This window comes from Nicotiana sylvestris, chromosome 2 (genome assembly GCF_000393655.2).
Source record: "Nicotiana sylvestris chromosome 2, ASM39365v2, whole genome shotgun sequence".
NCBI classification, from domain to species: domain Eukaryota; kingdom Viridiplantae; phylum Streptophyta; class Magnoliopsida; order Solanales; family Solanaceae; genus Nicotiana; species Nicotiana sylvestris.
Genome location: NC_091058.1, coordinates 64,945,220 through 64,958,381, shown reverse-complemented (window position 1 = coordinate 64,958,381; position 13,162 = coordinate 64,945,220). Strand labels below are relative to the sequence as shown.

Below are 13,162 nucleotides of genomic sequence, written 5' to 3'. Positions count from 1 at the left end.
AAGAAATCACTGTTCATACCGAAAAAATATAAAAGTTATTGGAATTAGGTTTAAATTGGATGGGTAGGCTCAAAATTGCAAGACGATTACACTGTCCAAAAGAAAACTTTTCAAATTCTGGCCGGAACAACCCTCACGCGCCGGCGCGTGGGACAGACACGCCGGTGGCGATAGAACTCCGGCAGGCGCGTGAGGGCGCGTGGGTGAGTGTTTTCAGGTGATTTTTTTCGGGGTTTGGTCACCTATCTCTTGGAAACCTTTTGGTGGTGTTGGATTTCCTACAACACTGATAATTAGTGACTTTGACGCAAATAGTCACTTAGGTCACCGGAAAATCTCACGGTGACTGAGTTCTTTCTTCCTAGATGTCGTTTGAATGACGCACATCGATCTATTCTCACCAAAGCTTTGATACCATGTGAGAAATCACGGGAGAAAATATTATTGATTACTATTCTATGTTACAATAAGCCCTATTTATATGTATACATAACACATAACCTACTCCTATTACATACGGGACTAGGACTAATTGCATACATTCACATAACTATTCTAACACAACTATAAGGGCATCAAGTTACTAAGTCACACTATGAAAGTTTGAGAGAGGGTGGTGGAAGGGAAGGTGAGGAGGCAATGTCTATATCCGACAACCAATGCGGGTTCATACCGGATCGTTCTACTACGGAAGTTATCCACCTTATCAGGAGGTTGATGGAACAATACATGAATAGGAAAAAGGATTTGCACATGGTGTTTATTGACCTAGAGAAAACGTATAACAAAGTTTCTAAGGATGTTCTTTGGAGATGCCTGGAGGTGAAATGTGTATCGGTAACTTACATTAGGGTGATAAAGGACATGTATGAGGGAGCTAAGACTCGGGTTAGGATTGTGGGAGGTGACTCAGAGCACTTCCCGGTTGTTATGGGGTTGCAGCAAAGATCTACATTCAACCCGTTGTTATTTGCCCTAGCGATGGATGCACTAACACACCATATTCAAGGGTAGATACCATGGTATGTGTTGTTTGCTGATGATATAGTTCTGATTGATGAGATGCGAGGTGGCGTTAATGAGAGGCTGGAGGTATGGAGACAGACCCTTGAGGCTAAAGGTTCCAAATTGAGTAGAACTAAGAAAGAATATCTGGAGTGTAAGTTCAGCGATGCGTCGGGGGAAGCGGACATGGATGTGAGGCTTGACTCACAAGTCATCCCCAAGAGAGGAGGTTTCAAGTACCTTGGATCGATTATTCAAGGGGATGGGAAATAGACAAGGATATCATGCACCGTATATGAGTAGGGTGGATGAAATAGAGGTTAGCATCTGGAGTTCTGTGTGACAACAAAGTACCACCGAAACTCAAAGGCAGGTTCTATAGAGCGGTGGTTAGATCGGCCATGTTGTATGGGGGCTGAGTGTTGGGCAACCAAGAATTCACATACCTAGAAGATGAAAGTGGCAGAAATGAGGATGCTGAAATGGATGTGCGGGCATACTAGGCTGGATAAGATTAGGAATGAAGATATTCGGGAGAAGGTGGGCGTGACTCCCATGGACGACAAGATGCAGGAAGCAAGGCTTAGATGGTTCAGGCACGTGCGGAGGAGAAGCATAGATATCCCGGTTAGGAGGTGTGAACGGTTGACATTAGCAGGTACGAGAAGAGGTAGAGGGTGGCCTAAGAAGTATTGGGGTGAAGTGATCAGGCAGGACATGACGCGACTTCAGATTTCCGAGGACATGGCTCTGGATAGGAAGGTGTGGAGGTCGTACATTAGGGTTGTAGGTTAGGAGAGAGGCGAGTGTTTTTATATGTTGTTATGTGGCAGGGTTGGGCTGATAATGTTTCATTGTTGGTTGTTAGTGGTTTATGTAGTTTCCATACTATTTTCTATGATATTATTGATGGTTATTGTTATTCCTTATACATCTATTTTTTTGTTTCTTACGATGCTGATACTATTTTTCTGACTTCTGTTGCTGTCATTGATCTATTGTCTATTGTTTATTTTCTTTTTCTTGAGTCAAGGGTCTTTCGGAAACAACCTCTCTATCCCTCCGGGGTAGGGGTAAGGTTTGCGTACACTCTACCTTCCCCAGACCCCACTTGTGAAATTATACTGGGTTGTTGTTGTTGTTGGTTTGATTTGCACCAATAAACGTTGCAATGTTATAATGTGTGAATAATTAATAATAGTGTTGGTTTTCAGTATAAACTCTACACAACCAGTGCAATATATGATTTCCAATTAAACTCTACATTGTTCAATTTAGCATTATTTATGTGGAAATTTGTGTATTGTGTATTACTTTATGCGAGATAAAATGGAACAAAAATTTGTGTATGTTACATTACTGGATAAGTGTTCAAATGGTAAAACACACAAATGATGTACAAAAATCTCATCATTTTCATTTAATGTGTAACAATTTCTACATTATTGTTCATCTTATAATAATAATTTCCATGCATATAAGTAATCGATAAATTCTTCTACTGTGATTTATATGCCAGCATTTTAATCTGTAAATCATTTGTTTTATTCATTATTTATTTGATCATTACATTCCTTTACCATAACATATAACTTTAGTCCTATTTTACATTTGAACATAGTACAAATGAAAACATGAACAAAGAAAATTATCTTTATTTTTCCACCGGACATATCTTCTTTTACACAGTGTGAAAAATACAATTTAGTGTAAATCATAATAGTCTTGCCATATGATGTCAAAGAACAATGATACATAACTACATAAGAGGTCATAGATTTAATGAAGATGTCATTATGTAATAGGTATATAGGGTTATAGACTCCTTGATCGACTGATAGCTAAGAGACAAATCCTTACTTAAGAACTTGCCAAATACCTAATTCATGGCATACCCTACTTTTACATGAGGAAATGATATTTTGTGACTATTTATAATTTGAATGGAAGAATAAACATTCTTCTATTACATGATGACAACAATATTCTAGATATATGTTGAATCCATTTAAAATTCTAATCTAATGATTAAAAAAATAAGTGGACTTTTGTTAAGTTATTCTAAAACATTAACTTTAATGAAATCTAAATGTTAGAATGAAGTCGAATTCCTAAGATTTATTATTACGGCATATTAACTAGTAAATCAATTAATCATTAGAAAATTGACTTTAAGTTATTTGCTTATTTTTGTGCAAGTATTTAGCCCTAGGGTGACTTTTGTGTTTGAGCAACTGAAGAGCTCAAATATTCACTTGTGACAAAATTCATCATTTGTACTAATCCAAGTAATCCATCTAGTACCTAAAACGCACTGACTAATCAAGATACATGTTGTGTTTGATCCACTTAAGTAGGACTGTATTCTGGGCCGGGCCTTCGTGGGCCAAACGGGCCGGCCTTCGTGGGCCTGGGCTCTGGCGGTCCCGGGCTTCGTGGACTCAACGGGTGGAACCGGCCCGTGACGGGCCTAAGCCCATATGGTCCTGAGCTAAACGGGCCGGGCTCGTGGGATTCGCGGGCCTAGCGATTTTTTAAGGCAATTTCTTGTAGTATCATGGCTATATTAAAAATATATATGTAGTATATATGTAGAAATCTAATTATTAAAGTGCTTGACGAAAAAGAAAAATAACAAAACAATAGTAAAACACTAAATTGTCATGCATAATAAATTAATAACAAAGTACAACATGAAGCATAAATACGTCTAACAATTTTGAAATAACACAAATTGTTGAAAAAAACTTAAAGACGAATTCTTGGATAAATACCCTCAACACAATGCTTTATATGCCTCCTTAAAGTGCCTGTGGTTTGAACAATACTAAAATTTAAGACTCTTCCACAGTTCTTGCACTTTAATTTTTGGCCTTCTTCATTTTCTTCAACCACTTCATAGTACTGCGAAATAAATAAGCGCACTCTTTCCGAACGAGGCATGATGTAACTTGAAAATTAAGATTGAGACTTGAAGTCTTGAAAATTGGAGATTGAGAGAAATTTAGAATGAGAAATGAATATTGAGTATTGAAATGAAGAAGAGAGAGGGGGGTATTTATAGTGGTAGAGAAGGTTAGTTTTGTAAATTGAAAAAAAAAACTTGTTTGAATTTTGATTTTTGAATTTTGAATTTTGAATTTTGAATTTTGAATATATATTGTATGTTATGTATATATATATCCTCTTATATATGTTGTTGTAGTATATATTGTATGTTATGTATATATATTCTCTTGTATATTGTCTTGTAGTATATATTGTATGTTATGTATATATATATCCTCTTATATATTTTCTTGTAGTATATATTGTATGTTATGTATATATATTCTCTTATATATTTTCTTGTAGTATATATATTGTATCTTATGTATATATATTATAACTTATTACTTATATATTTTCTTGTAGTATATATTGTATGTTATGTATATATATTCTCTTATATATTTTTTTGTAGTATATATTGTATCTTATGTATATATATTATAACTTATATATTTTCTTGTAGTATATATTGTATGTTATATATATATTGTAGCTTATAAATAATTCTAAGTAAAGACAAAGAAATATTGCGAAAAGATATTCAAGGGTATGTCTTATAATTTTTATTACCAAAAATGGCATATCTTTCTTAGTCTTCCTTCCCCCAATGGAATGAGCACAACAAGGTACTAATACCACCATTAGAAGGAAAAAAAACTAAGGAAGATGTGCCAAAATACAAGTTACATATTAGTCTATGTATTATCTCTAACAAATCTCATAAATCCTTCAAGGTTCGGAGGAGGTTGCGTTGGTGGTGGTGGAAAAGAAGCTTGTTCATCACCACTTCCGGGCGAAGCCGAATCCTCCGCAAGTTCCGCTATCATTTCTTCATAAGCTTCATCTATCGCCGGTTGTGCTTCTGCAATTCCAAAGTTTCTTCTTTCCGAGCGGATCCAATCTCTAAACAGTACTGATTTTTCCAAGCTATCCCTCATAGACGCTCTATGATCACCTATTTGCAGTCTTGCTTGACTGAAAGCGCTCTCTGATGCAACAGTTGAAGCTTGAATTGATAAAATATCCCGAGCCATCCTTGCAAGAACCGGAAAATATTTTTCCCTTGCCTTCCACCATTCCAAAAGATCAAAAGAGCCGTCTGGATTCTCCTTTTCAAGTCCCTGAGACAAATAAACTTGAAGCTCATTTAGATGTGAAGTTTCATCATAATTATCACCTTGAGAACCCCTGAACTCCGTCCAAGATTTAAGAGCTTTTAAGCCCGCAGCTCTTTTAGACGATTGTGAGCTAGACGAAGTAGGGGTTGGAATAGTTGGCCTAGCATGCTCTAAGGCAAGTTGATAAGCATTATAAATTGTTTGAGCATTAATTTTAATTAAGGCTTTTGCATATGCAAGTGTATCAACTTCCTCATTTGAAAGATCTAAAGCCTTATAAATATTTGAATACCAAAAATGAGGACCTCCCAATTTCATTGTAGGATTTAACATTGCAGCAACACCATAAATAAGAGGGATAGGAAAAAAATATTTTTTAAACTTTTGTTTCATTTCATTTATAGCAAGTTCATAAATGTCCTCACCCTCACCAAATTCAACAAACAAATCAGATAGTGCTGCAATATAAACTAAACAGTTTGAAATAGTAGGATAATATTGCCCAGAAAATGCATTTGTAGCAATTTAAAAATATTCTAAAAAATCTAAAAGCCAATTAAGAGCCATTCTAACCTTTTCAATTTCTATGTTTAAAATTCGCATACCATCACCGACAATTAAATGATAAATATGACAAATACATCTAACATGGAAAATATTAGTAAATGCAGGATTTAGTGTTGTTGTAAGCATGCCTATAGCACTAGTGTTACTAGAAGCATTATCCATAGAAATTGCCATTATTTTATCGCTAAAGCAAAAATATCTACAAATATCTGCAACAGTGTTAGCTATAAACTTACCTGTGTGACGCGAATTAATTATTCTATATGCAATTATGCGTTTTTGCATTATCCATTCCTCATCTATCCAATGACTTGTAACAGTTAGATAATCACAATCATTACCACTTCTACCAATATCAGTAGTAATAGAAATCCGATTAGGTATATGAGTAAATAAATACCGCAAATATTGTTCATATTCATGTTTGAATTTATAAATATCACTCTTAACTGTTGCGCGAGGCCAACCTTTATAAGTAGGATTAAAAACTCTTCTAATATAATGAACCCAATTAGGATTAGAAGCAAAAGTATAAGGTAAGCACATAACAGTAATCATCTTTGCTAATTCTTCACGATCTCTATTTGGATCGTAATATAAAATACCTCCGGTGACAGTGTTAATTCCTGGTTGAACTAGATTTGAACCTGTACTAGGGTTAACCGCAGAATCTACACTTGTCCCCTCTAGCTGCGCTTTCATTTGTAAAAATCTAGCCTTATCTCTAGGGTGTGTTTTTATGTGCCTAGTCAAACTACCCGTGCCACTACGGTCTCCAGTATATTTATGCGCCATTAATTTCCCACAAGTTTTACACTTAGCCTTATTTTGTTCTCTTACTTGAGTAAAAAAATTCCAAACTAATGATGTTTCTAGGCTTTTAGCAGGTTCTCTATTAAAAGTAGGAGTTTCTACAGGTGGGTCGACCGGTGCATCACTTGGGTTATTAAGAGGACTAGTAGGTGTATCATCTAAATCCGGTGCTTGAGTTTCATCATCATCCTCATTTTCCTCATTATTTTCTAAGATGGTTTCATTAGGATAAAGAGCATTCATAATTTCATCATCTAATCTATCACCTGGTGCAACATTATGATAAAATTCACTATCGGTAAATTGAAAACAAGGGTGATCACTATCAAGAATTACGGAAGGAGGAGGACGTCTAGGTTGGCGACTACTTTCAACTTGCTTATCTTTTCTAGGTCGGGGAGCCGGGGGAAGGGTAGTTGGTTGGCCACTACTTTCACCGGTTTTATCTTTTCCTTTACCAAACATTTTTTTCAAAGAAAATGCCATATTAATTATAATTATGCAAACTAAACCACACAAAAATATATTCTTAAAACGTAAGAGTTGAAACGAGTTTACCGGATTGCCGAACAACTTCTTGAAAATTGAAAATCGTTGAACTCTTGAAAACTTCAATTCAACAACTTCACAATTTTTCACGAAATTTCAACAATAAATTAAGTAATTGCAGTAGAGAAATTGAGAGAGATTGAGAGATATTGATGAATTGGTGAATAAAAATGAAAGAATGAGGGGGTATTTATAGTTGAGAAATAGGAAAAAGTGTAATTATATAAAGTTTGGGATTAAAATAAAGTTTGGGGGCCAAATGAGCATTTTCTAAACTTAAAAACGGTCAAATTGTCAGCCCAAACGGCTAGATTTTAAATATGGCCGTTGGAGAATTTAAAAAAAAAAAAATTAAAAAATAGCCGTTGGGCCCGTTAGCCAGGACCGGCCCAGGCCCGGTTGACGGTCCCGGGCTAAATGGTCCCGGACTCGTGGGCTAATATATGAAGACCGGCCCGTCACAGGCTTCTCAGGACCACCAGGAACGGCCCACCAGGCCCGTTAGGACCGTGGGCCTGGTCCGGTCCAATTCAGGCCCGGCCCACCAAGCAGCATTACACTTAAGGGAGCAACGTTCCCAGCCAGGAATTTCTCTATTCCCAAGAGTCCAACTAGAGACCTCTAATTAAAGGTAGAGAGACTCCATCCATCTAACATCTTGCTGGTAAAACTAAATGAATACAGATGTTATTGATATTTGAAAAGTTGGTGACACGATGACTATTAAATGGAGGGCCTGCAATAAGAACATCTACAAACAGAAGAATTATTTGGAACCTGCTTCCAGGTTCATTTTGCATTACGACATAAACATCAGTGCCAAATCTTCTGTAGAAATAACTTTGATTTAAATGTTAAACTCCTCTTAGCTTTGCTAAACATAAACATTCTCCCAGCTCTCAGTCAAAAACTTCAATCAGTGTGGGCTATGAAACTAGTGCTATGCACCACGAAGTCCAAAATTAACCCAAATTTCATGCAAAATAAAACAGAACAGAAATAGAACAAAAATGATTTTAACAAAAAAGGGGGGCAAGGTCGGGGTTTACGAAGTAAAACAGCTATTTAGCCATTTTTAACATAGGATTTTCATTTTCATATCATTCATCTGAAACCTGTTAGCAATATGCAGCTGTTTTTTCCTTACTTTTTGTTCTTAAACATTTGGTACCCGGAATCTACTGGACCGACTACTTATAGAAACCTGAAAATGATGATGCTCCTCCTGCAGGAACAAGTACTACTAAAACAAGAAGAATCTGTGCTGCTGGGATCAAACCAGCTCCCATATACTCGAGGATATCTATATTTTCCTACCAAGAATCAACAACAAACAAAAAAAAAAAATCGAGACTGCAAAATGCTTGTGCTTGGATACAATTTTATCTACAATGACACAATCAGTAGTATCAGCATGGACCAAAATTCTCAACTCTTTCCAATGTCTCAACCAATTCAAAATGGCAGAGTAGAGCTTGCCTTTTACTATGACAACATCATGAATCTGACCGTCTCCTTGTCAAGTGCTTCAACCAGCATTTATCTTTTATCCTTTTAAGGAGTTATACCAGGAATCTGAGGAACAAGCGGTTTAGGCTCCTTGGTTTTCTCTACCATTATTGCTTGAGTAGTTAGGACTATACCAGCAACAGAGACAGCATTCTGAAGAGCACACCTTGAAACACGACAAGGATCAATAACCCCAGAAGCAAGAAGGTCTTCATATCTTCCAGTCATGGCATTATACCCTATTTGCCAGTCACAACCTCTAACTTCTTCCACAACTATATCTCCATCCACTCCTGCATTTGCGGCTATTAGCTTTGCTGGTGCAAGAAGTGCCTGAAATAAGTTGTAGACCATTGAATTCTGGAAGCTAGAAAGGTTACCCATGAGTATAAATTCAGAAAGTCTCTTCGAAATTCACTTATCTATACTGACTTAAGTTAGTAAGATTCTTTTTTAAAGGGCAAACACATAGGAGAAAAGAAGCAAAAGATAGTAGTCCGAGAGCAAATAGACTTTTACACAACAATAATGAACATAGATGTTTCTTTTTCCAACTTGTAAAACGCGAGGTTCCCAATATTTGATCCCTCCTTAGTCCTTACCCCTTCTCAATCAGAGAATTACCCAACAAATGTGTAAGCATGTTCAAATTGAGGAATGTAATATGCATAAAAGAAAAGGAATCAATATGCCATACCATTCCTATTATGTCAGCACCGATCTGCTCATCTGGATCTTGAAACAATTCTTTTATGAAGGGCACGTGCTCAGAGAGATGAATAAAAGTGGCACCGCCGCCAGGCACTATTCCTTCATCCATGGCAGCAAATGTAGCACTTTTTGCATCCTCAATTCTCAGCTTTCGGTCTTCCAGTTCTGTTTCAGTATGTGCTCCTACCTGAATCCATACAGGATCTTATCAGAGGATATCTTTTTTTTTAAAAAAGAAACAAATATACAAGTGCACGGATACATCTACAAAATGAGGGAATATTTTATTTGGAAATATAAAGATAACAAGTGTGAAGTTGGCACTCTAGGAAAAGCTAATATCTTTTACCATTTGGATATGAAGGATAATCAATTTCCGTTGGATCAGATTTTTACCTCAATTTAATCAGTATGCCAGCTCACAGATTAACATTTAGGGGTCGTTTGGTTCGAAAACAAGTTATCCCAGGATTAATTATCACGGAATTAGTTATCCTGGGATTGTTATCCCACCCTTCCATAGGGATAAAAATAACACTACAATCCCGGGATAACTAATCCCGGGATTAGTTATACAGCTCATCTCAAATTTAATCTCGGGATTAAATATCCCTTATCCCTCTTACCAAACGAGCCCTTAGTGTCATCATCCCAGAGCAAACACATCTACCAGAAAAATGTAACAGCTACAGTAATGAGTTATTCTTATTTGATTATAATGGGAAGTCATTCCTAACAATATGAACCATTTTAACGGCTTAAAAGGTCAATTATACATTTAAAATTTATTCGCTTCTAATTTTGCAGTGATCTGAACATAAACTTGAATATATCTTTGATTATAACAGATATAACAAGCAGGATAAGGTTCAAACATGTTGTATAGGGATGTTTGATCCGAAAAATTACGCCTTAATCAATACAGACCTTCAATATGGCCACACCACCAGAGAGTTTTGCTATTCTTTGTGAAAGCTTCTCTGACAAATATTTACTATCTGTTTCTGCAAGATCCTTCTTTATCTGCATTATTCTGGCTTGTATTTCAGCTTTCGTGGAGGGGTCAGCCACGATGGTCGTAGAATTGCTTGTTATTGTTATTTTCCGAGCAACACCAAGCTGATCTGAGGTTGCACCTTCAAGATTCAGGCCTAAGTCTCCAGCAAGAAAATCAGCACCTAATTGCAATATAATGTCAGTTAGATGTGATGATAAAGGAGATCTTGGCAGATACTTGGCACTTGGGGCAACACTATGTCTTTAGAAGCCCATATAGCATACAAAAACTATAAATGGTTAAACCTCTTTTGTGAGCATTGCTAGAGCAAATGTACACTACAGAAAATGCAGATTGGGCTAACTGTAAAACCAATGTATTTGTGCTAAAGCATTAGGAAATTGCGCATACATGCACTGTGAATAATATCACCTAGCTTCAAATCTGTCCTCAAGATGAGTTAAAACTAATGTTCGCTCCCATGGAAAGTTCACATAATATCAAGACTTTACAAGCTTCACATGATAAAGAATCTCTCTCTGTCTCTCTGTCTCTGTATCTTTCTCTTGGTGGCGTTTGGAAGTCAGACCACTCTATACACTAATTCCATTTCGACACTTTATTTTTTGGGTTTGGATACATTTATTAACCTATTTTAATACAGAATGAAGTATTTGGTTCACCTGTCAATAGGGCAATGTCTTGCAATAAAGCTTTCTTTCCTTCTCCAAATCCTGGACATTTCACAACAGCAACATTAAGCATTCCTTGCATCTTGTTAATGACAAGTGTTTCTAGCACTTGGCTTGAAATATCCTCAGCAAAAATCAGCAGTGGCACACTCAGCTGTGTGGCCTTCTCTAGCAAAGGAACAATTTCTTTGACAGAAGATATCTTTTGATCGGTTACCAGAACTTTGGCATTTTCAAACTCTACTATAGATTTGTTGGGATTGTTGATGAAATGGGGTGACATGTACCCCTTGTCAATCTGTAGGAAAAGAATGCCTGAATACAAATCAAGAAAATAATGAAAACAAATGGAAGAAAAAGAATCTTTACATATGAAATGGTGAAATTAGCTAAAGAACATAAATAGATAACTAGAGGTTACTTCAGTTTCTTAGTAGAACTATAATCAAGCAAATAAGGTTCTTATGGCACTATGTTTGAGCTTTGAAATTTGCTTCAAACCTGAAAGGCTTGGAAAAATTAAGGAGGCATCATTTTTAACCTACCTGATAGCTTATTTTTCAGCACAGTATGATTAATTACAATTCTCTAATTCGAAGTCAGAGAGTACACATTGAAGAGCAGATATTACCTTCATTCCTTCTTCAACCATGACTGAGGTTTCAGCTGATGAGGAAGACTCAATACATATGACGCCATCAGGACCAATCTTCTTAATTGCCTCAGCAATCAAACTGCCAATGAACTCATCATTTCCAGCTGATATTGAAGCTACAGCTGCAAATAGTAAGAAGAGAGAGGGAGAGAGAGATCAAAACCTTTAATTTTTTAAAGTGAATAGAGATATTTTCTAAGTTGAATAAATAGAAAGAATAAAGCAAGTTACCTTTAATATCATCATTTCCTCTAATGGGATAGCTTTTCTTCTTCAAAATTTTGACCAGCTTTCTTACTGTCTGCTCCATTCCTTTCTTCATAGAAACAGGGTTAGCCCCAAAAGCAACAGCTAGCAACCCAGCTTTGACCATCTCACGAGCCAAAACAATTGCAGTAGTTGTACCATCCCCAGCTAAACTGTTGGTCTTAGTTGCAACCTGCAATAGACATTAAATTATTAAGAGTTTCTCAAATATTCAATTATCCACCTACAGTTTCAGGGTCGAACTAATAACCTCCTTGATAAGTGTGACTCCTGCATTTTCAATTGTATCTGGAAGTTCTATGGCTTGAGCTATGGTAACACCATCATTAATTACTTTCAGCACACCAGATTCAGAGAGAACTACGTTGCGCCCTGCATAATTAGTCACACAATCAATGCAATCCAAAACAAGAAGGCAGACAACATATCATATACACTATGTTTAAAAACAAGCTCCTCATATACATTTCATTGACAAGAAATGGTGTAAACCAACTTATTCCTTTCAATCATGTGTTTGAAGGACATGGTTAATGTTTACCGTTTATTAAAATTTCTTTCTTAACTTCTCCTAACTGGGTCGGGTCGCGACACAATTTGAATTAACCACCAACTTTGTTCTCCTTTTCCATGAATTGTCATTTCCTCTAAGGTCTTCATAGGAATTTTAAATGGAAATATGGACCAATACGAATGATATAAGCAAGTCTAAGAATTTAAAAGAAGCAGGAAATTAAGTCCATTATTATACCTTTAGGTCCTAAGGTGACAGAAACAGCATCAGCAATCTTATTGATACCAGAAAGTAAAGCTTCTCTGCATTCATTATCAAAAGCTATTCTCTTTGGCCCAGCTCTCACCACCATCATCTTCTTCTTCCCAAAGCTTTGCCTCAACGCCCACGAATTACACCTTCCTTTATCTTCCTGAAAATCCAAGTCAAACATTGCAAAAATCAGCTGAAAACAACAACTTAGTGCAATTTCATGGGAGAGAAGGTGCCAGAATAGATTGTATCGTGAGAGTTACCAAGAAAGAAAGCTTTAAAGGGGAGAATAAAGGTGAAAAGATTGGCAGTGACATCTTATAACGGTGTGGAGAGAGAGGGAGGGAAAGAGAGAGAGAGAGTGTGTGTGTGTGGGGGGGGGGGGGATGAGGTTTTGCAGTTGAAGATTGTGGAACTCTTTTTCCTTGGAGGTTTTTCAAAGAGGTTTTAGGGGCGAAGAGG

The 13,162-nt window shown here is 36.5% G+C and overlaps 3 protein-coding genes across 3 annotated transcripts; 2 read left to right on the top strand and 1 right to left on the bottom strand.

Annotated features, from left to right (window-relative positions):
• The first annotated feature begins 639 nt into the window (after positions 1-639).
• On the top strand, positions 640-1,278 carry LOC138885007 (uncharacterized). The gene is made up of 2 exons (XM_070165890.1): positions 640-904; positions 1,049-1,278. Exons 1-2 carry the CDS (start codon positions 640-642, stop codon positions 1,276-1,278), a joined length of 495 nt encoding a protein of 164 aa, XP_070021991.1.
• Positions 1,279-1,458: 180 nt separating this feature from the next.
• LOC138885006 (uncharacterized) lies at positions 1,459-1,800 on the top strand. Its single transcript, XM_070165889.1, has one exon. The coding sequence runs from the start codon at positions 1,459-1,461 to the stop codon at positions 1,798-1,800; it is 342 nt and encodes a 113-aa protein (XP_070021990.1).
• Positions 1,801-8,314: 6,514 nt separating this feature from the next.
• Positions 8,315-13,162, bottom strand: LOC104223465 (chaperonin 60 subunit alpha 2, chloroplastic). The gene is made up of 9 exons (XM_009774915.2): positions 12,964-13,162; positions 12,686-12,860; positions 12,185-12,306; positions 11,899-12,106; positions 11,644-11,789; positions 11,004-11,310; positions 10,251-10,501; positions 9,310-9,510; positions 8,315-8,945 (listed from the first exon to the last, which is right to left on the bottom strand). Exons 1-9 carry the CDS (start codon positions 13,015-13,017, stop codon positions 8,658-8,660), a joined length of 1,752 nt encoding a protein of 583 aa, XP_009773217.1. The 5' UTR covers positions 13,018-13,162; the 3' UTR covers positions 8,315-8,657.